Source organism: Rattus norvegicus, chromosome 16 (assembly GCF_036323735.1).
Source record: "Rattus norvegicus strain BN/NHsdMcwi chromosome 16, GRCr8, whole genome shotgun sequence".
NCBI classification, from domain to species: Eukaryota; Metazoa; Chordata; class Mammalia; order Rodentia; family Muridae; genus Rattus; species Rattus norvegicus.
This window is the reverse complement of record NC_086034.1, coordinates 76,689,129-76,711,457: the sequence shown is the minus strand read 5'-3', so window position 1 is coordinate 76,711,457 and position 22,329 is coordinate 76,689,129. Positions and strand designations below refer to the sequence as shown.

General features: G+C 47.4%; 1 protein-coding gene across 3 annotated transcripts in view; it reads right to left on the bottom strand.

Annotated features, from left to right (window-relative positions):
- The window catches only part of Atp7b (ATPase copper transporting beta), a 71,368-nt gene that overhangs the window by 14,635 nt on the left and 34,404 nt on the right, over positions 1 to 22,329 (bottom strand). For 2 of the 3 annotated variants that reach the window (NM_012511.2, XM_017599991.3), the window contains exons 2-12: positions 20,743 to 21,964; positions 15,641 to 15,889; positions 14,092 to 14,255; positions 12,077 to 12,238; positions 9,878 to 9,954; positions 8,157 to 8,331; positions 6,338 to 6,571; positions 5,666 to 5,757; positions 4,726 to 4,853; positions 4,465 to 4,619; positions 3,898 to 4,032 (exon numbers count right to left, since the gene is read on the bottom strand). In NM_012511.2, coding sequence (NP_036643.2) covers positions 3,898 to 4,032; positions 4,465 to 4,619; positions 4,726 to 4,853; positions 5,666 to 5,757; positions 6,338 to 6,571; positions 8,157 to 8,331; positions 9,878 to 9,954; positions 12,077 to 12,238; positions 14,092 to 14,255; positions 15,641 to 15,889; positions 20,743 to 21,964 — 2,793 coding nt within the window. Of the gene's footprint in view, positions 1 to 3,897; positions 4,033 to 4,464; positions 4,620 to 4,725; positions 4,854 to 5,665; positions 5,758 to 6,337; positions 6,572 to 8,156; positions 8,332 to 9,877; positions 9,955 to 12,076; positions 12,239 to 14,091; positions 14,256 to 15,640; positions 15,890 to 20,742; positions 21,965 to 22,329 lie in introns of those variants that run through there. The other variant, XM_039094191.2, reaches the window with a different exon arrangement.

Below are 22,329 nucleotides of genomic sequence, written 5' to 3'. Positions count from 1 at the left end.
GGCACTGCTTACTCTGTGGGGCCCTGACCTGGCCTCCAAGCGTCAGACGCATGCAGCACCCCATGCATGAAAAACACAGTGTCTTCAAACACGCTCAGTGTCCTTGAGAATTCATTCTTATTTCTTAAGCTGATAAATTTCTGAGGATATACTATATTTTCCACTGATTTTTTTTTGAAATCTGATAAAAAAAAAACAGTGCTTCCTGATATAGTGTTCTTTATATATTTCTTAAAATTAAAAATGTGTATCCCCTTACTGTGCTGTTGAACGAATGTTTAATTATCAAAAAGTACAACGATGCGTAGGCTCTCAGTCATACTGGGAAGCACTGTTGCTTGACAAGGCAGGATATTACATCTGTGATTCCTGGAGTTAAGTGACAAAAATACATTTCCCCCTAAGACCTAGTATAGTGCTGTGCTATCAAAAGGATGTTGGCCCGGAAACCAGGAAAGGGAACAACAATCGTAATGTAAATAAGAAATACCCAAGTCAATAAAGATGAAAAAAAAAAGTGGTCTCTTTTCTATAACACATGTCTTAAACTCAGTAATGGCCGACAAATTGCATACTGTAAACCCTTGAAGCATTCCAACTGGGGAAACAAAGGATGGCATGAAAATTATCTCTGAAGAGAAAGCAAAGGGGACTCGTATGTGTGGATATCCATTACCACAATGAAACCCAGGGCCTCGAACATAAGGTGAGTAGTCTACAACAGAGCTACAGTCCTGACCTTGAGCTACAGTCCTGACCTTGAGCTACAGTCCTGACCTTGAGCTACAGTCCTGACCTTGAGCTACAGTCCTGACCTTGAGCTACAGTCCTGACCTTGAGCTACAGTCCTGACCTTGAGCTACAGTCCTGACCATGAGCTACAGTCCTGACCATGAGCTACAGTCCTGACCTTGAGCTACAGTCCTGACCTTGAGCTACAGTCCTGACCTTGAGCTATAGTCCTGACCTTCATTGAACAACCTCGATAAAGACCTCCAGAAGTAGACTGCTTATCCTACCGGGACTGGAATTTTACTGATAGTAAATAAAAGAAAACAAGTAAAATAATGTGGTGGTTTGAATATGTTTGGCCTAGGGAGTGGCACCACTAGGAGGTGTGGCCTTGTTGGAGTGGGTGTGACCTTGTTGGAGTAGGTGAGTCACTGTGGGTGTGGGCCTTAAGACCCTCATCCTAGCTGCCTGGAAGCCAGTCTTCTCCTAGCAGCCTTCAGATGAAGATGTAGAACTCTCAGCTCCTCCTGCACCATGCCTGCCTGGATGCTGCCATGCTCCCACCTTGATGATAAATGGACTGAACCTCTGAACCTGTCAGCCAGCCCTAATTAAATGTTGCCTTGGTCATGGAACTCAGCTCTCTTGAGTTCAAGGTCAATCTACAGAGCAAGTTTGCAGAGCAGGCTCCAGGACAGCCAAGCGTAAACAATAAGGGAACTCCCAAACAAAAATCCAGTAATAGAATAAGAGGGATCATGTTCCAATACTCTTCACAGCAGTAAAACCCTAACTTAGATAGAGGTTGGTACCAGGGACTGGTAAGGTACCTGTGATAGACCTGACCATGCTTTTGTTTGGAAGAATGTGTATTTGGAGACTTTGGGTTTGGAAAGCAGTGAAATGCTTTAAGACGGGCTTAATCCTATAGGAATATGGAAGACTTCATTGCTGAGAGCGGAAGCAATAAATTGAACTGTGGAAGCCTGGTTCTAGAGGTTTCAAAGGAAAAGAATGTTATATGTGGCTGAGAGACCATGATATTTTGGTGAATTATGTGGCTATTTGCCCTTGGTCTGAAAGCCTACCTGAGGCTAAGTTAAAGAGATTTATATTAACTGTATTGACAAAGTAAGTCTCAATAAAGCCCAGCAGAGACTCTGTTCTCTGGTTAAATCTCATGAAGAGCATCTTGAACAAGCTTAGCAAGCTTAGAAAAGAAAAATGTAAAATTATGGTCCAAGTAATAATAAAAGGGCACCGAGAAGTGCAATGGAACTGAATCCTGTGTTCAGACAGGTAAAGAGATCAAGGGAGCGGTGATCTCGGGGCAAAATCCCACCCAGCTAAGGTATTATTTGTGTTTGAAGTTGAACAAGAAATTGTTTGGACTTTTGATCCAGAATGAACTACAATCAAGAAATGGAGGGCACAGTTGTGATCCAGTGGCTGAGGCTGGGAGATGCAGGCTTTTGATCCAGATCTTGAGGAACAGTGGCCATGGAAAGCTTAGGCTTGGGCATGGTGGTACACACCTCTAATCCCAGGAGACAGAGGCATGCAGACCTCTGAGTTCAAGGTCAGTCTACACAGCAAGTTTGCAGAGCACTGTTCCAGGACAGTCAAGCTTAGGAAGTAAAGCAGTTGAAGACAGAACGCTGGTGATAGAATAAGAGGGGCCATGCTCTAGCCCCAGCCAATAGAGAACTCTGCAGCTCTGGCCATGTGGTTCTGGATTTAAAGCCCAGAATAGAAGGGACTACTAGGACAATCGATGCTGGACAATTGATGCTGGTTAGCTGAAGCTAAGAAATTAGCAGTGGTTAAGAAGAAACCAGCATCACTGGGGTGAAGCCTTCTAGGAAGTATTATCTGACGGCACAAAGAAACTGTGTTCCAGAGGTAGCAAAGGTTGTAACTTGTGCAGCAGCTGGATTTGGTAATGTGTTAGAATCACCCAGGTGATCCTGGTTTTGAAAGTATGAGGGGATCATGGAGAGCAGCTGTGGCTTGGCACTGTGAGAGGCCAGGGAGGGTCACCGGTGAAGGTGCAGCCCCAGTTGCAGTTCACAGCCCAGGACTGAAGGGATCATGCAAAGGAGTTGAGGTTTGGCACCACGGAGAGAGCCTGTGAAGCTATTGGTGAAGCCTAGTTGCAGCAGAAGACCACAGTGTATTGCAGATGCCATTCCCATGCTATGATCACCAAGAACAGCAGCAGTGGAGTGAAGTGGACTGGATCAACCAGAGCCTAGAGCGCTGCAGAGGGCAGAGCGGGAGAAGTGACCCAAGTCCCTTGGAGGAGCCCAGAAGATCATGTGTGGATCCCAGACATTGGAATGAGAAGCTGTAATGTTAAAGTTGACTTGAAGACCCCAAGATGTTCAAGATGCCAGAGCCCTGGGCTATCTGCTGAGGAAAGCTGCTAATAGGAAGCAGAACTAGCCCAGGAGAAAGAAGTTTGCTGCAGTCAACAAAAATGAGAAAGGAGCGGAGATCTGAAGACTGCACTGACATCAGACATGAAGATGCCGAGTTTGCCCAGCTGTTCTCCTGTCTTGCTTTAGGGATTACACTTAAGTCATTAAATGAATCTTTGAACTTCGGCCTTTTAACATTGTTGGGATTGCTATAGACTATGGGGATGCTGGACGTTGGACTAAATGTACTTTTTTTATTATGCTATGTTTAGGTATGGTTCCCATAGACTCATATGTTTGATCAAGCCTATGGGGCCAGGGAGTGGGATGTGATAGTTAGAATATGCTTGGTCCAGGGAGTAGCCCTGTTTAGAGGTATGGCCTTGTTGCAGGAAATGTGTCACTGAGGGCATGGGCTTTAAGACTCTCGTCTTAGCTTATTAGAAGTGAGACTTCTAGCGGCCTTCAGATGAAGATGTAGAACTCTCAGCTCCTCCTGCACCATGTCTGCCTGGATGCTGCCATGCTACCACTTTGAGGATAATGGACTGAACCTCTGAACCTGTAAGCCGCCCCCAATTAAATGTTTTATGTATAAGAGTTGTCTTGGTCATGGTGTCTCTTCACAGCAGTAAAACCCTAACTAAGACCAGTAATAAGAGGATAATTAAGCCAAAAGAACAGGATTAATAGCAATGAGTTACTTCAAGCACAACAGCCACCCTGTTCAAGGCCTTCGACTTACAGGAAAGTACTTCTGAACAATACCAAAATCGACAAAGCCGATGATGATCCACACCACCAATGTTAAGGTTGAAATAATGATGATAAATGGGACGAAATATCCACTGAACCGGTCAGCCAGCTGCTGAATGGGAGCCTATGGAGATAAAGCGTTAAGATCACAGGAAGGTACAACCTACTAAGACAGACACATGTAAGCTCCCTCCACTCCCTCCACTGCTATCTTTAAAAATCAATCTCAACTTGATCCTTGACGGGTGGAGCTATGAACCTTTGAGGTCATTCCTCACATTTGTTTTGTTTCGAGGCAAGGAATAATGCAGCCCAGGTAGTCTGGAGCGGACTGGGGTCATGGGTGAGCTTTAAGTCCTGACGTTCTAACTCCTGCCTCTCGACTAGCTAGGAATATGAGGATGCTTTGGCTCCACCCCTCCGTTTCATTCTGCACTGGAGATCCGATTCAGAGCCTCTGGTATGCTAGGCTGGTGGTCTACTCACTGAGCTAAATCCCTTTGAGATCATTTCTCAAAGGAGGGGTTTCATTATGTGTTTTAAGGTTCATCATTACCTTTGACATCTGGGCCTCTTCCACCAACTTGACAATCTGAGCCAAAGTAGTGTCATTGCCCACATGGGTAGCTTTAATGAGCACAGAGCCATGAGCATTTATAGAGCCAGCAATCACTATGCTCCCGGGTTTCTTGGTGACAGGCATGGCCTCTCCTAGGAGAGAGACAGACGTCAATCATTCACTCAGCCCACTCAACATCACATGAACCAAAGACCACCATGACCCCCTCCAAAGAGAGCATAAAACAAGCCACCTAACCTGTGATGAGGGACTCATCTGCCATGGTGTTGCCTTCCAGGACTTTCCCGTCCACTGGGAACTTGCCCCCAGGGACAACCTTGATGATGTCACCTCGCTGCACCAGCTCCATGGGCACTTGCTCCTCTCTGCAACAGAAGACACTCGGATAACATCCTCCTCGTCTATAATTAGAGTGGGTTCTAGACTGACTATTGGACCTTTTTTAGCAAGCCCTATGCACCTAAGAGCTCTAGATTAGCAGACACAACCAATCTTGCATCAAAAATATTCAGGGATGGGTTGGGGATATAACTTGGTGGTACAGCACTTGCTTAGCATGTAGGAGGCCCTGGGTCCCATCCCCAGCAACACACACACACACACACACACACACACACACACACACACACACACAGGGCAGGGGTGCAGGGGTCACCGGTCTATATCCACAACACACATATTTTTGCATCACTGCTCTCTAAATTCTCTAAACAATACAGGATAAACCCATTTGCATTCCGTTTGCATTGCAAATGTATCACAATTATTTTAATGATGGTTTAAAGTATGTGGGAGGATGTGAATTCTATGCAAATATCATTTCATTTCATATGAGGCACTTGGTATCCAAGGGTCCTAGAGCCAAATGCCATGGGTGTTGGGGGACGATTATACTTGCCTCACTGTGAGCAAGGGCTGGGGCTAAACTCAAGAGGGGCATGCACAGTTCATATCAGAGTCCCACTGCTATGCAAGGGCTACAGACTTTATCGTAAGAAAGCAGGCAGCTGCTGAAGGATCCCACTACACAGCAGTACAGACAGACACTACAATGTAGACCTTTAGAAAGATCACTGGTCCAACTGCATTTAGCAGCTGATGCAGGCTTCAGGGTGACACTTGTCACTACACAGGTGATACAAAAGGATCCCAAGCTCTACCGATCGACACAACGTACCTGAGGATTAAGTTGTCCTCTCCCAGGGTCACAACTGTGGCTTCTGTGGCTTGGAGTGACATGAGTTTTGCGAGGGCTTCTGAAGTTTTGCTCTAGGAAATAACCAGGATGAGAGCTGTCGGTCCAAACCCAGGCTGACACTCACGAGGATAGCGCTGAAGGTGGCTGGTGTAAAAACCACAACCGTGCCACTAAGGCAGCCGTGCATGCCAGCACCAGAGCCAGCCCAGCGCTGCTGACGACACAGAGCTTGAATTCCACTGTGGATGAACACAACCCCAGTCTGCCCAGGGCCATTTCCTTTCACCTTCAATATAATGTCCTTCCCCCTCACTACAGGCTCCACAGCAGAGTGCAAAACATCACCCGCTCCGAAGTGTGGATTTCTACACTAACTAACTGCAATCCATTAGGTGCTAAGTTCAGAGTTTGTTCCACCACGCAATTACCCGGACAAAGGTTTTACTAATTAGCCAGATTAGCCGGGATTTCAGAAAGAGCAACCAGCTGGGAGATTAGTGACTTCAGGCCCCTAATTACACGGGGGTTCAGATTCCTCTTGGCCATTCGCTATAGTGTGTGTGATTAGTAGTTCTCAGCACACATTGCCCTTGGGCTAAGACTCAGATTACTGAAAGTACCGATCTTTCCTTAACTGGAAGCTGTAGCTACCTTTGCCACGTGCTCCAGCCACCGTCCCAGGGCGATGAAGACGAAGAGCATGGGGGGTGTGTCAAAGAAGGTCACTGGGCTCTTCTCCGCCTTTTCAGCTATGGCAACCACCAGGATGACCAGGGAGTAGGCATAGGCAATGGTCGTGGCGAGTACGATGAGCACATCCATGTTGGCTGACTTGTGTCTCAGCGATTTGTAGGCTTGGACATAGAAGTACCACCCACCCAGGAACTGAAAGACAGGGAGGGCGAGGGCTGGCTGAGGAGGGGGGAGATCCAGGCTCAGAACAATGAGTATTCTAGGTTCTTGTATGTAGCTGATGCCACTCTATTCTGTATGATTATTTGATAGTGATGGGCACACACGTTGCCTCAGCCTCCAATGAAACACACTTCCCCATTCAGAGTACTACTGCCCCCAGAAATGGATGACCAAGGGTACGGGGTGTTTGGAAGGCAGACATACCATGGAAATGTCTGTAATAAGAGAATGGTAACGACGATGATGCTATTCACTTACATCGTGAATGGTCTCTAAAGGTAAGCCAGTGATGCGAAATATGGCCGCAACTCAAATAAGAGGGGCAGCATCCATTAGTGTTCTCACGTGGCCCCCACCTCCATTAACAGACATCTGTGTCTGTATAGGACAAACACGCATTCACACACAAGCATACACACACATGCAAACACATGTACACATATATACATAGAGACAGAGATAGTGACAGAAAGAGAGACAGAGATAGTGACAGAAAGAGAGACAGATAGAGAGACAGAGATAGAGACAGAAAGAGAGACAGATAGAGAGACAGAGATAGAGACAGAAAGGTTTGCTGTACAAAGGTGGGATATGGGGCGGGGGAGAGAGAAAGAGAGAGAGGGAGGGAGGGAGGGGGAGAGAGAGAGAGAGAGAGAGAGAGAGAGAGAGAGAGAGAGAGAGAGAGAGAAACTCCTGAAGATGTGGCAGCAGTACTAGGAACAGGACTGGGCCAGAGGCAGTCAGTGTAATCATTTGGAGTTCATTTCCCTTTGCTTCAGTATTGGTGAAATTGCTCACAATAAGGACAAAGCCCATTTTCAGTTAAAAAGGAAATATAGGGAAAATAATCCAGCCTACAAACGGTTACCCCCTAAATGTCCTAGTTTCACATGTCAGAAAGTGCACACGCAGACATTCTCACGCATGTATCTCCATCCATGCACAGAGGTTCTACACAGCCTCCTTGCTTTAGAGAACTTCATCCAGAGACGGAGACCATGGCTTTGCCTTTAAGGATACAACAGTCAGCAGAAGCATGAGCTCCAGGGACAACAGGGAAAACTAAAATAATAATAAACCAATCAGGAAGCGAGGACTCGAGGCATTACTGAGCAATGGCACACTTGCCTAGCATGTATGGCATGTATGAGGTCCTGAGTCCTGTCATTTGTAAGACACACACTCACACACACACACACACACACACACACACACACACACACACACACACACACACACACGGGACAGATAGGCTCACCGAGCTGACAAGGAGAGGGTGGCTGTTCTGACAAGTTTTAATCACTCGCAATGACCTGTGACTGTGAAACCCGGCCTTTCTTATTAGTTCCCACATTGGCAGCCCCCCTCTACCCTGCCCTCCCCTCTGGTCATAAGACAGAAATAACAGCAGCAGCAGCTCCCTAGAGGTGATGCTGCAAAGTTGCCATGACTGGAGCCAGGCTAAAGGGCTGCTGACACAGCCAAAGAACAGAGATCCATTAGCCATGCCTGGGCATCAAGGGCAGACAGGTTTAGCCGGCCTCCCAATACATACTTGGACGAAGGTACACAAGATGAAGAAAATGAGGTTTAGAACGGACAGTCCTGGAATGATGTTGTGGTCCAGGACCATGGTCTCGTGGGGCTTACTGCTGGGGATTAGCATGTAGATCATCAAGCCCATGACGGGGATGCCAAACACCAGGCTGCACAGGAAAGATTTCTTCCACCTGGAAGGTAAAGCCGGCCACACAGACGTCAGAACCTCCTGGCACTGGGATCAGATTAAAGATGGATTAAAACAACAGGGAGGTCGCCTGACGCTATCAGTGACCTGAAGGGCCAGGCATTGCTGAAAGGCTGCTTGGGCTCAGTTCTGCCTTTTGCGTAGTAAGCTGGTGGCCACCAATTTGCAGGAACAACAAATGAGGCCCCAAAGATGAGAACTAGCCCCCAAAGAGGTTCCCACTCTTACTCTACAGCTGCCTAGAGTGCTCTTTGCATTCTTATGTAGATTCCCCTCAATGTAAAAAGTGGGTGGAAATAGCATTTTATTCATAGAAGTTTATTTACACATTTAAACAACTATTTAGAATAGGAGTGTAAGATTAGTGAGTCTGCCAATAAACACAAAAGCCAGAGACCAAGGGCCACAGACGACATCTGTGACTGCATGTGAGCTACATACAACACGCGTGATATTCCAAACAGGCAGTGTGAACCCTCAAGGAAGGTACTTGTAAGCTGTGTATCCTAATGTATATCCTGCAGCCTGGAGCACTCAGGCTGCTGCCTGGGGCCATCCAAGAGACAGACCCAACTAGTTTCCTAAATCCTCGACTGATAGTTTGCCCTGCACCCCGGGGAGTCAATTGGACCAAGCAGAGGGCGCCATCAAAGCCCCAGAAGGATCTATCACTCCCTATTGACACCCTGAGCTTAGCACACTTCTCTGAGTTTCAAATCCTGGATCTCCTTCTTCTCAGACTGTCCAGAATTTGCTTAAGCCACCAATGTCACAGTTGGCTCACTCTTTCCTAACAGGGCAAGGAGCTGCTCTAAGGTACTGCCCTGAATCCAACAGCAGCCTTCAAGTGTGCGGAAATGATCTGAGATGATCAATGAATTAACCTTGATCTGCATCCTCGGCCGCCCCACCCTCACCCCCATTCTGCCCTGGAGATTTCAGGGACCTTGTGCAGGCTAAGCACAGGCCCTGTCACCTGAGCTACCCGTCCTTCCCTGAGCTGGCCATTTTCTTTCCATGTAGCTCAGAAGACTGTCTTCAGACTATACTTCTACAACTTATGCAAACAAAGCCGGAATAGACCGTAAAATAAAAGGCCAGCTTTTAAATTAAAATGAGTGAAGCTTAAGAGTAGTATTAAATATTTAAAACAGCCACCAACTACGGGTGTCTGAATTTTAGCTAAAGTAGTTAAACTTAGTGAAATTTAAAAGAAAAGAGAAGAAAAAAATCCCTTGGTTCTGCACTCATTGGGACGCACACGCACCTGGTGCCTCTCAAGTACACTACCAAGCTGGGCAGTGCAGACACAGACGCTGCCAATATCCAGAAACATCTACAGACTGCATGGTTCCTGCTGCTGACGTCACAAGGGCAAAAAGGCAAGGAACCAAGGCTGAAGGCAACACAGGAAGCTGGGGTGTCAAGGTCACACGGCTGAGCCTGCTGGCATCAGCATGGGCCACAGTCAGTGGGGAGGGGACAGAGCCTTAGCCGGGGCAAGCGTTCACCTTCTGTTTTCTACCTACTGTTTTATTTCCGTCTTGTGGTCCAAGTGATGAGCGTTGGGGTTTCTGTGGGCCAGGGAAGCATGAAAGCCGATTTCCTTGTGATGAAAAGAGGGGTGGGGAGTGAGGGGGGAGGTTCCGATTAAAATGTGCACTTGTAGAAAGCATTTCCAGCACTGGAAATTGAAATATCAAAGTTCCTCTGGTGACCTAAGGTTTTCCTCTGGGGTAATCTATGTTGAAAATGGTTTCCAAAGCCCGTTCAGGGGTTGAGTACTCTGTGTGCTGACAGAGTGACTGTGCCACCGTGCATACAAGGCACTGAATGGAAATCCCTCTCCCTACTCGAAGTAAAGGCAGTTGGCATCTTCATGCTCACTCCGGTGGGTCCCAAAGCTGACCAGGGTTGACCTCAAGAGTCTTGAGTTAAAGAATTCTGGATGCCTTGTGGTCTGGTACTTCACCCACGCACGAGGAAAAGGAAGGTTAGAGAGAGAAAGTGTGTTAAAGAACTGGGTGCAGAGAATGGGTCTCTCGGCTTCTGCCAAGCAACTTCCTGCTGTGTTCAGGGAGGGCCTCACTACGTGAGGAGTGGCTTTCTTGTGTCCTGACAAACTCTACCTCAACCCTGTGCTTTCCTCAAGCTCTGCCACCACCGCCTCCGTCTGAGCATCACGGCTCTGCTGCTCCTTGTGTGTACGCACAAGGAGAGCTGCCAGAGAATGTCCTGTCAGCACAATCAAGACAGCCCAAGATGTTATGCTCAGTGTGGTCATGGTAGAAGGCATTAAAGGCAACAGAAGACAAATATTCTCATAACTGATTCCAGCCTGGCTGTATCAGGAAAAGAGGCCCCAGAGTCACCCAAGCCTGGTAACCAGGCAGTATTCTAATTTTCCTCCATTTTGGACAGAGGTCCTGGAGGCTACACCCAATCACTGAGCAGAGTGGAAGGAGCTAAGATATTAGAAGTCAAAGTGCACACAAGCCATGATTGAAGACCCCCACCGAGAGCTCTCCTTCCTGTTCGCAGCATCATGGTGACTCCTCAGCCCCGTGGGTGACATGTGGACACAGTTCTCTAAGGTTTAGGGTAGAGTAGGATGGGATCTGAGCTGGGAGGGCCGTCTTGCCTCTGGTGAGCTGGGGGTATCAGTGAGCAAGGACTTAACTGCCCTGAGGTGCCATCCTCCTTGGATGAGGCAGTGGTGAAGCTAGCCAGCCTGCCTGTATAAAAGCGGCGGCGGCAGCACATCATTTCCCTATCAGAAAGCTCTGCTGGGCCACACCGCAGACACCTCTCTACATACGCATGCCCAGGAAGGGAGAATTTAGAATGAGACTGTATCAATGGCATGCAGCCTGATACAATGTTTCATTTCATGAGCAGCTTTGCTAAGTTTAATGAACCTTTACCACTGGCTACTGCACACTGATCTCACTTAGTTTGGACTGTCTTAACCCTTTCCAACCACCGTGGATGCTCACTCTCTTAAGGTCGGCTACAGGGAGGACATTAAAACGGAAGTGGGGAGTCTGTGGACTAACAGAGGGAGCGAGGGGAAGGACAGTCGTGAGCCCTCTGGTTTCCTAAAGCAAGACAACCAAATTCTCCTACAAGTCTAGCAGGGAGGGAAGCGTGGGATTAGTGCCAGCATCCTGAGTCTGCACATGCCCAGCACAGGTAGAAATAATATTTTTAAATGGCGACTGAGCAATTTATCTCTACGCCAAGTATCTTGTCACGACTGATGATCTTCAGGAAATAGCTAAAACTAAAAATGATAATGTCTTTTTCCTGTCATCTTTTTCTTTTAAGAGAGAGAGAGAGAGAGAGAGAGAGAGAGAGAGAGAGAACGCGTGCACACGTGCGTGTGCACGAGCACATATGTGGGAGCATGATGGCTTTTGGGAGGCAGCTCTTGCCTACCATGGGTTCCGGGGATCAAGCTTGAGTTGTCAGGCTTCCACGGAAAGCACCTTTGCCTGCTGAGGCCCTTGCCAGCCCTGCCTCATCTCTTTCTTACCCACTCACTGAGGCTCTGCTCAGAAGATCTGCCGCTCATTACCTTTCTTCAATTAATTAAGCAACTGACCTTACAACTGTTGCAAAAGCCCATGGTGTTTAGAGGACATTTGAATCTGGCTTAACTACCTTCTTCCATGATTATGTCTTACTGCTTTGTAAAAGTGGATACAAAGTTCTCAGGAATTAGCTACCTCGATGACCTTGATGATGTCACGTGGACCAATGATTTCAGGGTCAAACTTCACATGGGCTTTGCTGGTGGCGAGGGCCACAGAGGCGTAAGTGATGCCATTTGTCCTTGTGAGCTTAGATTCTATGTTGTGAACACAGGAAGCGCAGGTCATCCCTGTGATCTGCAAGACAGAATCCCAAGACTGAGATGAGCCTTTCCAATGGACCTCAGGAGCTTAAGCAGCGGGTAGCTACTTCCCCATGCACAGATGCCAATCCCAGGGGTTCAGTGGCTTTCCCCCAACTCCAGTGTAGGCAATAGTAACCATTTAGCCAGTGGCTGCAGCCCGGAGTTTGGCTTTTGGTTAAGAACGGGCTTTTGGAGCACTCCACAGTGTTCTCTCACCAGCAACACTGCAGCAGCCACTGCATATCAAATATGTGGAAGTGCACCTTTGCAAAATCCTCAGAACTCTTTAACAGTCTACACTTTCAAGTGTCACTGGGATCTGGTCTGCGCCCGTGCCCTGCTGGCTCTAATGAAGAAAGTGGCAGGGCCGAGTTATCAAGAGAAGAGGGTTTAGGAAATGACTCTGATGCAGTGCAGCATGTGGGCTATGGCTGCTCCTAAAACACACGGAGGGTGTTGACAAGTGACGGTAAGGTGTACCACAGAGATCCAAAAGGTAGTGTGGCATGGTTCCCAAGCACAAGACAAGAAAGGGAGAACCACCAGGCAGCGGCTCATCTGCTCCTCCTGCTGGATGGACCACACACACTTTACAAGTGCACGGGTATTTCATTCTAACACCTAAGCTCTCTTTTATCTTTGCGGTGATAATTTTACTATGCTCTCTCAAGACGCTAGGCGCTACCTTGGGCACTGTATTGTTCTCGTCAGGCCTAGGGCAGAGGCCTCCGACCTGAAGTGTTGATAGGCTTACTAACTTTTGCATTGTCTCACACCAGTGAGGAGCAGTGAGGTTTTCAGCCCTGAAAACCTGTGTCCAGTGTCTACTCTGAGCCACTGTGGTCTGCACAGGGAGGCAAGCTGTTGGAGACTAGGCTAACAGATGTCCCTTCAGCAACAGGGCAAGATCTTAAACTGGTACCTGTGATGCCCCTGCCAAACCACTGAGTCCCATAACCCTGGAAACAAAACTTCTAAGTGTGACGTCACATTGCACTGCTGGACACAGATGAGGCACGTGAGATAGCCTAGACTACAGATGAAGTGCCCGAGTTCTAGGTTGGGTATGAATTAGTGGCAGGGCACACGGCTAGCCTGTGCAAACAAAGAAATTCAAACGTTCACATAGAATGTTCACCTGGTCGCAGTGACACGGGCCTCTGACCCCAACATGTGGGAGGCAAAAACAGGCAAATCTCTGTGACTTTGAGGCCAGCCTGGTCTACATAATGAGACTCTGTTTTAAAAAGTAAGCAAAAAAAAAAAAAAAACCATAGTAAGACCCTGTTTCGAGGAGGTGCAGGGGTTAGCTTACAGAACGAAAACTACAATATAGTACATTGACAAGTTCTTGCTTTTTCTAATACTCTATTTGCTTGTGCATGTTTATGAATACAGGAAAGCACTTTCCAAGGCCTACATGGGGAGGTGAGAGACAAGTTGTGGGAGTCTGTTCTCTTCTCTGTGTAGGTTTTGGGGCTCAAACACAGGTGCCGGGCTTGGCGGTAAGCACCCTTCCCACTGAGCCTTTCCCAGGCCATATTTATTGACTTTCTGTATGTGTGTGCACACATGCACAGTGCACATGTGCACGGAGAAGACATAAGGCGATGTCACCGTTGACTGCTTTCCACATCAAGGCAGGTTTGTCTCTGAATCCAGAGCTTGGCAGCTCGGCTGTCCTGACTAGCCACAGGGACACTTACGATCCCCTGTCTTTCTCTCTTGACTCTGGGTATACACATTAGGAAGGCTTCCTCTCACTCTCCGACACAGCCAGGCCTCCCTCACAAGCAGGTCAAACAAAACAGGGCCACTGCTCTAGGGGATCGCCACTGCACTTACAATCAGTTCGATGTCACCTTCAGAGACTGTGTTGTCCTCCATGATTGCTGCTTCGAAGCCCAGGTCCTCGATGAGCTGAGCTATCCTGGGAGACTGGATGACCTCTGGGTCATACTTGACCTCTGCCTTTCCCGACATCAAGGCGACCAACACGGAGAGAATACCTGGAACCATCAGGTCGCAACTGTGACTCTGGATGTGGCAACTGGGCTGATGTTGTTGTCTGTATGATTTAACCAAGAAATCCTCCAGAACAGTAGCTCTCGAAATTGGCTGGGCAGGAGCATCTCTTGGGGAACCATGAGCAGCTTTGATGGCTCCTAACACAGATCAGGCAGCTCAGGACCTCCAGGGTAAACGTCAAATGTCATTTTAAAAAGATTTTTTGGGTGATTCTAACTTACAGTCGGGTTAGAGAGCTATTATTCCTGAACAACCCTTCTCAGACATTAACAGGCTTAGGAGCCATCTGAGGACTGTGTTAAATCAGATTCTGACTTAGTGGGTCTGGGATTCCAAAGCCCATCCGGCCCCTGGGGATGCCAAGCCTTTAGAACGTTGTTACATGTGCATCACGCAAGGGGTGTGGCTGCAGAGAACACAACCGCTGTCACAGAAAGGCATACTTTTCTTTCCCTTTCTGTCATACAAAGAAAATATTTAATTTTTTTTAAAAAATGGTCTTATTTATACTTTCCAAGTTTTTAAGGATTTCCAAAAGTGAAAAGTAAAAAAACCTGTAGATCATCTGGCCAACACTATGGTGTTGGTTTAAGGAGAAAAGTCACACTCAAATAATGAAGGCATGACGTGCTTTAGGAAATATGCCATTGGAGACAGAAGCTAGAGGTTAGAGTCAAGAGCAGACATGTAAATACCGAGAAATGGCATCTTAATTTATCTGCAGCCAGGCCACGGTTGACAAAAGTTCTCCCGTGACACACCTCCATTTGTGACGATGACCCAAGCAAGGGCTCCGGTGCTTGTAAAGAGTGGACAGAAGGCTGGAAAAGCCAGCCAGCCTGAGTTAAGCCTGATGCAGGGTCAGGAGTCAGAACTCGAGGTCGGCTCTGCTCAAGGGATGGAGGTGGGGTCACCATCAAAGCATTGCCGAACAGAAACGAGAACAAGATGATGCTGCACTTGCAGTTTAAGGAGCAACACTACAGACATCATCAGGAGGGCAAACCCAGCAAACCAAGAATGTATCAGCTTCTGGAGTCAGCAGGGCAGAGTATCTGAAACTGGAAATGCTAAGCACGGAGAGGTGTTTCATTGTCTATAGAGGGACTGATGGGATGAGGGCAAGAGACTGGGAAAAGCTAAGGGAGAAATCTTTCCATAGACTATACCTTGACCCTTCCTGGCTAATATGCTCAACGATCTACTTTGTAACAAAACAAATACTCATGGGACAGACTGCCGATCACACAGGGGAGCTGTTAGACGAACATCGACAGTATCGTGCAATGGCTTGCTGCCAGACTGTTAAATACAGTCGATGAAGAGCTAATACAAAGCAAACTCACCAACGCTGCAGGCCTCTTACCGGCATGTCTCTGCAGACTCCTTTCTATGTTAGACACACAGGACGCACAGGTCATGCCTTTGATCTGTACAAAGCACTTCTGTGATGCTGTTCCTCCAGGGGATGGTGGGCTGTCTGACAAGTAGCCAGGGCCTTGGTGTGTGAGGAGTCCTCTAGTGTCAGAAGCCATATTTTGCACAGACCCTGGTGAATCACCCACGGCTTGTGGCACAGAATTCCCAGAGCTGACACGGTTAGTAGTAATGTTTTCTAAAATAAAAATTGAGAAATAATTAGAGGACAAAAAAGAATTTTGCTTATTACAACAGTAGATTTGACCATGACGATGTTCAAATTGACATTGACATGTTCAAAGTGACACAGGAACTGTTATTTCTAATAGTGCCTCTCCCTCCTGTATTTTTCAGATAAGACCTTTTTGTCAGTTGACAAGCATTGCAAATGCCTCCTCCATTCTGACTGCATTCTGTGCTGTCAGCCTTCTGATGTCTATTGGTAAACAAAGTTCTTAAGCTAATAAAGTCAATCTTTTTACATGCTTAATTCTTCCTCAACTTGGCAAAAGTATTCATGGGATTTTCCTCTAAAAGCCCTAGGTTTCTTTGTACACACATGTGATCTCTCTCTCTCTCTCTCTCTCTCTCTCTCTCTCCTTCTCTCTCTCTCTCTCTCTCTCTCTCTCGTGTGTGTGTGTGTGTGTGTGTGTGTGTGTGTGTGTGTGTGTTGTGTGCATGCATTCGTGTATGCACACATGTGAATGTGGGAGCACACGGATATACATGCATGTAGAGGACATAGGTTGACATCACATGTCTACATATGTGGGGACACACATGGGTATAAATACATGAGGAGGATACAGGTTGATATCACATGTCTACATATGTGGGCATACAACATGGGTATAAATACATAAAGAGATGCAGGTTGATATCACATGTCTACATATGTATGTGGGGGGCACAGGTGGGTGTACATGCATATAAAGGACAGGGGTTGAAATCAGGTGTCTTTGATCCTTTATTTACTGAAGCAGCATCTCTCACCAAACACAGAGTCTGCTGATTCGGTGGTCCAGCTAGCCAGTGTGCTCTGGGCAGCCACTGTTTCAACTCTGAGTGTTGATTATAAGTGGGGCACCAATCCTGCCCAGATAGTATGTCAGTGCTGGGAACCCAAAGCCCGGTTCTCACACTTGTGCAGGAAGCACTGTGCCTACCAAGCTATCTTGCTGATTCTTGTATTAGTTTTAATAAACTCCCATAGTCAGGCCTCTAATAGGCTTTAATTATCTTTTTATGTAGCATATAAGGTAATAGTCAAGATTAATTTCTTTCCAGTTCCACTCTTCTTCCATAGCCTGAGAAGACCACCATCTTCTCCCCAGAGTCCCAGCGTCATGGATGTGGAGCCCATATTTGCACAACTCCGCCTCTTGGCTCCATCAATGTCTTTTCTACCTATCCATGTGTCAGTACAGCATTGTTTATTTTGTTTTTGGTTATTTTGCTTTGTTTCGTTTTTGTCTTGAAGGTACGACTCACTTAGAATGAGATACACAAATCTGAAGGGTAGGAGCTTCTCCGGTTCTGAAAGACTGTAAATTATAGTCCTGCCGTGATTATAGCAGATTGCCATAAACTTAGTAGGCCGAAGATCACAGAGGATTCGAGAGCGCAGGTCAGTTACACAGTACTATAGTGAGGCGTCAGCAGCTCTGTGTCCTTCAAGAGGCTCAAGTGGAGAATCTTAGTTATTCCTGGGTTCCCGGCCCCATTTCCCCATATTTGAAATCAGCAGTCCAAATGTCTCTTTGTCACTTCAACCTCTTCCAAAGGTTGAAGGGACATGGCTGTGTCCACACACAAGCAGACAAAACTAGCCAATCTGTGGTGACTTGAATGAGTTCGGTGCCCACGGGCTCACATGTTTGCATGCTTGGTCCCCAGTGGTAAACTGTCCAGGAAGGATTTGGAGGTGAGGCCTTGCTGGTGGAGGTGTGTCACTGCAAATGAGTAGCCTTCAAGATTTCAAAAGCCCATGCCAGGCCCAGTGTCTCTCAGCCTATAGATCAGAATATAGATCTCACCTACTTCTCCAGCACCATGCCTGTCTCCCTGCCACCATGTTCCCCTCCATGGCCATGATGGACTAAGCCCCTGACACTGTAAACATGCACCAAAGGAAATGCTTTCTTTTACTGTAAGAGTTGCCTTGAGCATGGTGTCTCTTCATAGTAGTAGAATGGTGATAAGATAAGTAGCACCCGGACTAATATAGAAACATATCCATCACTCCACGCCATAGCCTTACGTGTACATAGACACAGAAATAGCATGGCTTGATGACAGACTGCCATCCACTGCGCCATCCACATGTGCAGGAGACAGATGACTATTGGCCACCATACTGACAATGACAACAGACTGTGGCTTCTCGGTTCTCCTTCTGAATGAATCTCACATGTCTGTGGACGTGGGTTGCTCGTTTTCTGCCACTTGGTGTATAACCTCCACTGATCTTAAGAAGTAACAGCTCTCCAACATGTCAAGGGCACATTCATAACCTAAATGAACACTGCCCATATAGGATGTCCAGTTAAATTTCAATTTCAGATCAACGGCAATCTACTTTACTGTAAGTACATCTTCTGTTCTCATATATTCACACCAAAGGAATCGCTCAGGAATTACCTGAGGTTCAGCTGGCTGTTTATATTTTTATTCACAACATCCTGTACTCTATGCATCTCTTGGTCTTAGTATAATCCTCATCGTTCTACCCAATATAAATTAGTTCTTCTCTTCCTGTGTTTACTCAATCCAGTTCAATTACCTTTAATAGGCAGCTCCATGGTCATTTCTCTTTGGCTGCCAGTCACCTGAGTGCTGAGCTGAAAGAGTGAGCCTTACACAAAATAGCTTATATGGCACCTCTTCAATACTTCTTTGGATTGCGAGATTTACTGTTCTGCCCTTCTCTTTATCGACTTTGTTTGAACACACACACAGCACATTCTTTCCAGGGTGTGGAGAACGTGGTGAGAACGCAGAACAATTCTTGGTACAAAGCGTGTGGCCACTGCACATCACTTGCTGCACCTGCCAGGATGGGTGGGGCGGCTGTGTACAGAGGGGAGTCCGTAAAGTATCCCAACAGAGCAGTCTCCTCAGGGTCGGAGAACATGGAGTACTGCTGGGGCTCTGCCTGAGTGCCCTGTAAGCAGTTCTAGGTACCAATACAGACACAAAATAGCAGCAGCAGGTCCCAGGCTCTGTGACTACTATGTGCTAGCCCCACTTACAGGTCAGGGAGTCAAGGTGTTTTAAAATATCACCACTCACAGAACTGTCCCCCCAGCAAATAGGCCTGCCAGCCTACTCAGTAGACTGCGGTCAGGGTCACTTAGGCCCAGTGTTTGAGAGTAGCCTAGGCAACATGAAGAGCACCTGGGGGGAAAGAGAGAGACAGAGACACAGACACAGACACAGACAGAGAGACAGAGACAGACAGAGAGAGACAAAGAGAGACAGAGACAGAGACAGAAACAGAGACCCAACCCTTCCTCACCTTGGGCCTCTCTGGTATATGCTACCTCTATTCCTCTGCTCTACTGAGTCTCCCCAACCTCCTGACAAGGCTGACCTCCTACTTCCCTTGTGCAGAGGGATAACAGCCTCTCCCCAGCTAACCCTGGTAGAGGCTGCTCATCTTTGCTTGTGTGGCTGAGGTAATGTCAGAGGCTGCCCCCTCCTCCAGTTGCCATTGGGAAATGATACCTGCGGTCTCCACCCCACTTTGTTCCTCCCACTCTTCTCCCTGACTCCTTCCCTCAGATCTACAGCCCAAGCTCCACACTGCCCTTCAGCATCAGGGAAGAGCTCATGCTGGTCCATTTCCCATTATACTCATTCCTCATCCCCACCCCAAGCCCAGCGGCTCTGACCTCTGACTTCCTGCTATTATGGGTCAAGAACCAGACTGATCCTGCTCAGGTCACTGCGCATACCCCTAAAGCCTCTGGGGAAGCACTGACTCACCGCCCAGGGTACTTCCAACACTCTTGGGGCCTTCCTTCCTCATCTCCTAGTTACTACCACTCTGGAAACGACATAGCCTGGACTCACACAGATGGAGACCCTCCACCGCCGCCTGTCACAGGGAAGCTTCCAGATGGTGTTTCTCAGACAGCAGCCCCACAACTCGCACAGGCCCTGACCACGTGGTATACAGAGACACCATATGATTTATGCCATGGTGCTGGGTAGAACAGGGGTGGCTGCTACTCCAGAAACTCGACTTGATAATGAGCCATCTCAAAATGGGACCCCTCATCTGTGAGCCCTGTCACAGCCATCTTCCCCTAATTTCTGCCTTGAACAGACAACTCTTTGGTTGCTGCACGTTTTGAGGTTCTGAGTTTTGAGGCTTTGTGTTTCTTTGTTTGTTTCTTTGTTTATGAGATGGGGGTGAATGCAGCCTAGACTGGACTTGAACTTGCCATTAGTTGAGGAAGGTGATGTCCCTAATCTTCCTGTCTCTACCCTCCCCATAAGGTCTGAAATTATAGGCCTGTAATGTGCCACAATGTTTTTGATGTAGGGTCATGTTACAAAGCCCAGACTGGCCTTGAACACAGATCCTCCCACAGTAGCTGTCTGTCTGTCTGTCTGTCTGGGTTTGTTGTTATTGTTGTTGTTGTTGTTGTTTTGTCTCAGCCTCTTAAGTGCTGGGTTATAACATGCCATCATGTGCTATAAGACTAAAATGCTATTATGTTTTATGCAGTAGAGAAATCTTCAGAGGAGAGTGACGATTGCTCCTTTGGTTTAATAAGTCCCACAATGCTCGTTTTAGAATGCAGGCCCTGAATTCTCTCTAGGAAAGAAACCCAAATCTAAAGAGCCTAAGAGTGTTGACTGTATGACAGGCAACAACTGGAAATTCCATTTTCTCTATCTTGCTAACATGTGAGCAAAGGTTATCAAACTGCTATAACATCCAACATGTGAGGCAGAGCCCACCTGTACAACTACCCAAGTACTGTCATGAGACATCGAGAGATGACCCAGACATATTTCAAACATATAACAACAACATACCGGGATTCACTGACACCTCAAAGCCCATGTCTTCTACAGCCGTCCGGAGTTCATCCGAGCTAACTACTGAGGGATCGTAAAGAACTGCTCCAGTCCCCTCTGCCAAAGAGATGTCTATTTGCTGCACACCCTTCATCTGGGACAGCATGTCTTCCATGGGCTGAACAGACGAGTCACGGGGAATGCCAGTGATGGTGAGTACCGCAGTCCTGCATGGGCCTGGCTCCTGCTGTCTCTGGGAGGAGCCAAGGGAGGGGACACTGGAAGATCCACTCTCCTTCTCTAGGCCATCGGGAAGGGATACTTTAAAGTACCCAGGTGGTAGTGCCTCGATGGCTGTCTGTAGGAACAAGGGGGTGATACAAGAAGAGTCATACTGTACTTGGGCGGTTTTGTTCTCCAAGGACACATGAATATTTTGAACCCCTGGAAGTTGGCCTATATTTCCTTCGATATTCAAAACACATGATTTACAGTGCATCCCGTCTATTCTTAGTGGGAGGGTGGCCAGGTGGTTCTGCTGGTGCCCCGGGGTCTCCAAATGATTGGAATTCTGGATAGGAGGGACTGCTGCTCTCTTTAGGTTAGTGCTTTCTAACTTGTTGATATCAATTGGTCCCAGCCTTAAGGGAGCTGTTCTGTTCTTGATGGCAGCTTCGAATCCCATGTCGCAGATGTGGTCCCTGAGGTCTTCGGGTTGAATGAGGTAAGGCTGATATGTAATGACTGCCTCTTGGTTGCTTAGGGAGACTTTGACTCTCACAACCCCTTGCAGCTTCCGGATCTTGCCTTCGATGGAGCTGACACAGGACTGACAGGTCATGCCCTCTACCCGGAGCTTGACCACTGCCTCCTGGGCTGGGGAAGACCTGGAAGGCCAGGAGGCAGCCTTTCCTTCTGCAGCGCTGGCCTCAAAGCCCATGTCCTCAATCTGAAGGCAAATCTGCTGCAGGTTCAAGACTGACGGTACATATTTGACAGTGGCGCTGCCCTGCTCCAGAGAAACCTTGATGCTCACAATGCCTTTCAGACTGGAGATCCTGTCCTCGATGGACTTGACGCAAGAATGACAAGTCATGCCCAGGATGCTAACCACACCGGTGGTAGTTGAGGATGAGCAGGTGCTGTCCAGGCCCCCTTCATAGCCAACATTATCGAAGGCGAAGCTCTGCTTCATTGATTGTCCCCACGGTCGTGTGGGCAAAGCAAGTTTAGATAAGATCTAAAAGAAAAGGAAATAATATTATTCTTACAGCTGGGTCTCTTTGGTAGGAGTTTTAGGCTTGCACTGCCAATCCCATAAGCACCCACGGACTGAGGAAGCGTCGTGAGCACTTCCCCCCAGGTTCCTGGAAATGGATTGTGAGAATCCTATAACTCTACAGAAGGTCTGCCCCTGGGCTTAGAAATCTTATTGAACCTGAGCTGAGCTGGAACTATTCCTGAAACCCCATTTAAACGTCAACAGAAAATTGCCCAAAGTCTGAATCCCAACCCCCATGCGGCTGTCCAACTTACCTGACAAGTTGTGGTAACAAAAAACAAAGCCTGAAACAGCCACTCAACAAGAGAGAGAATGTTTTCACA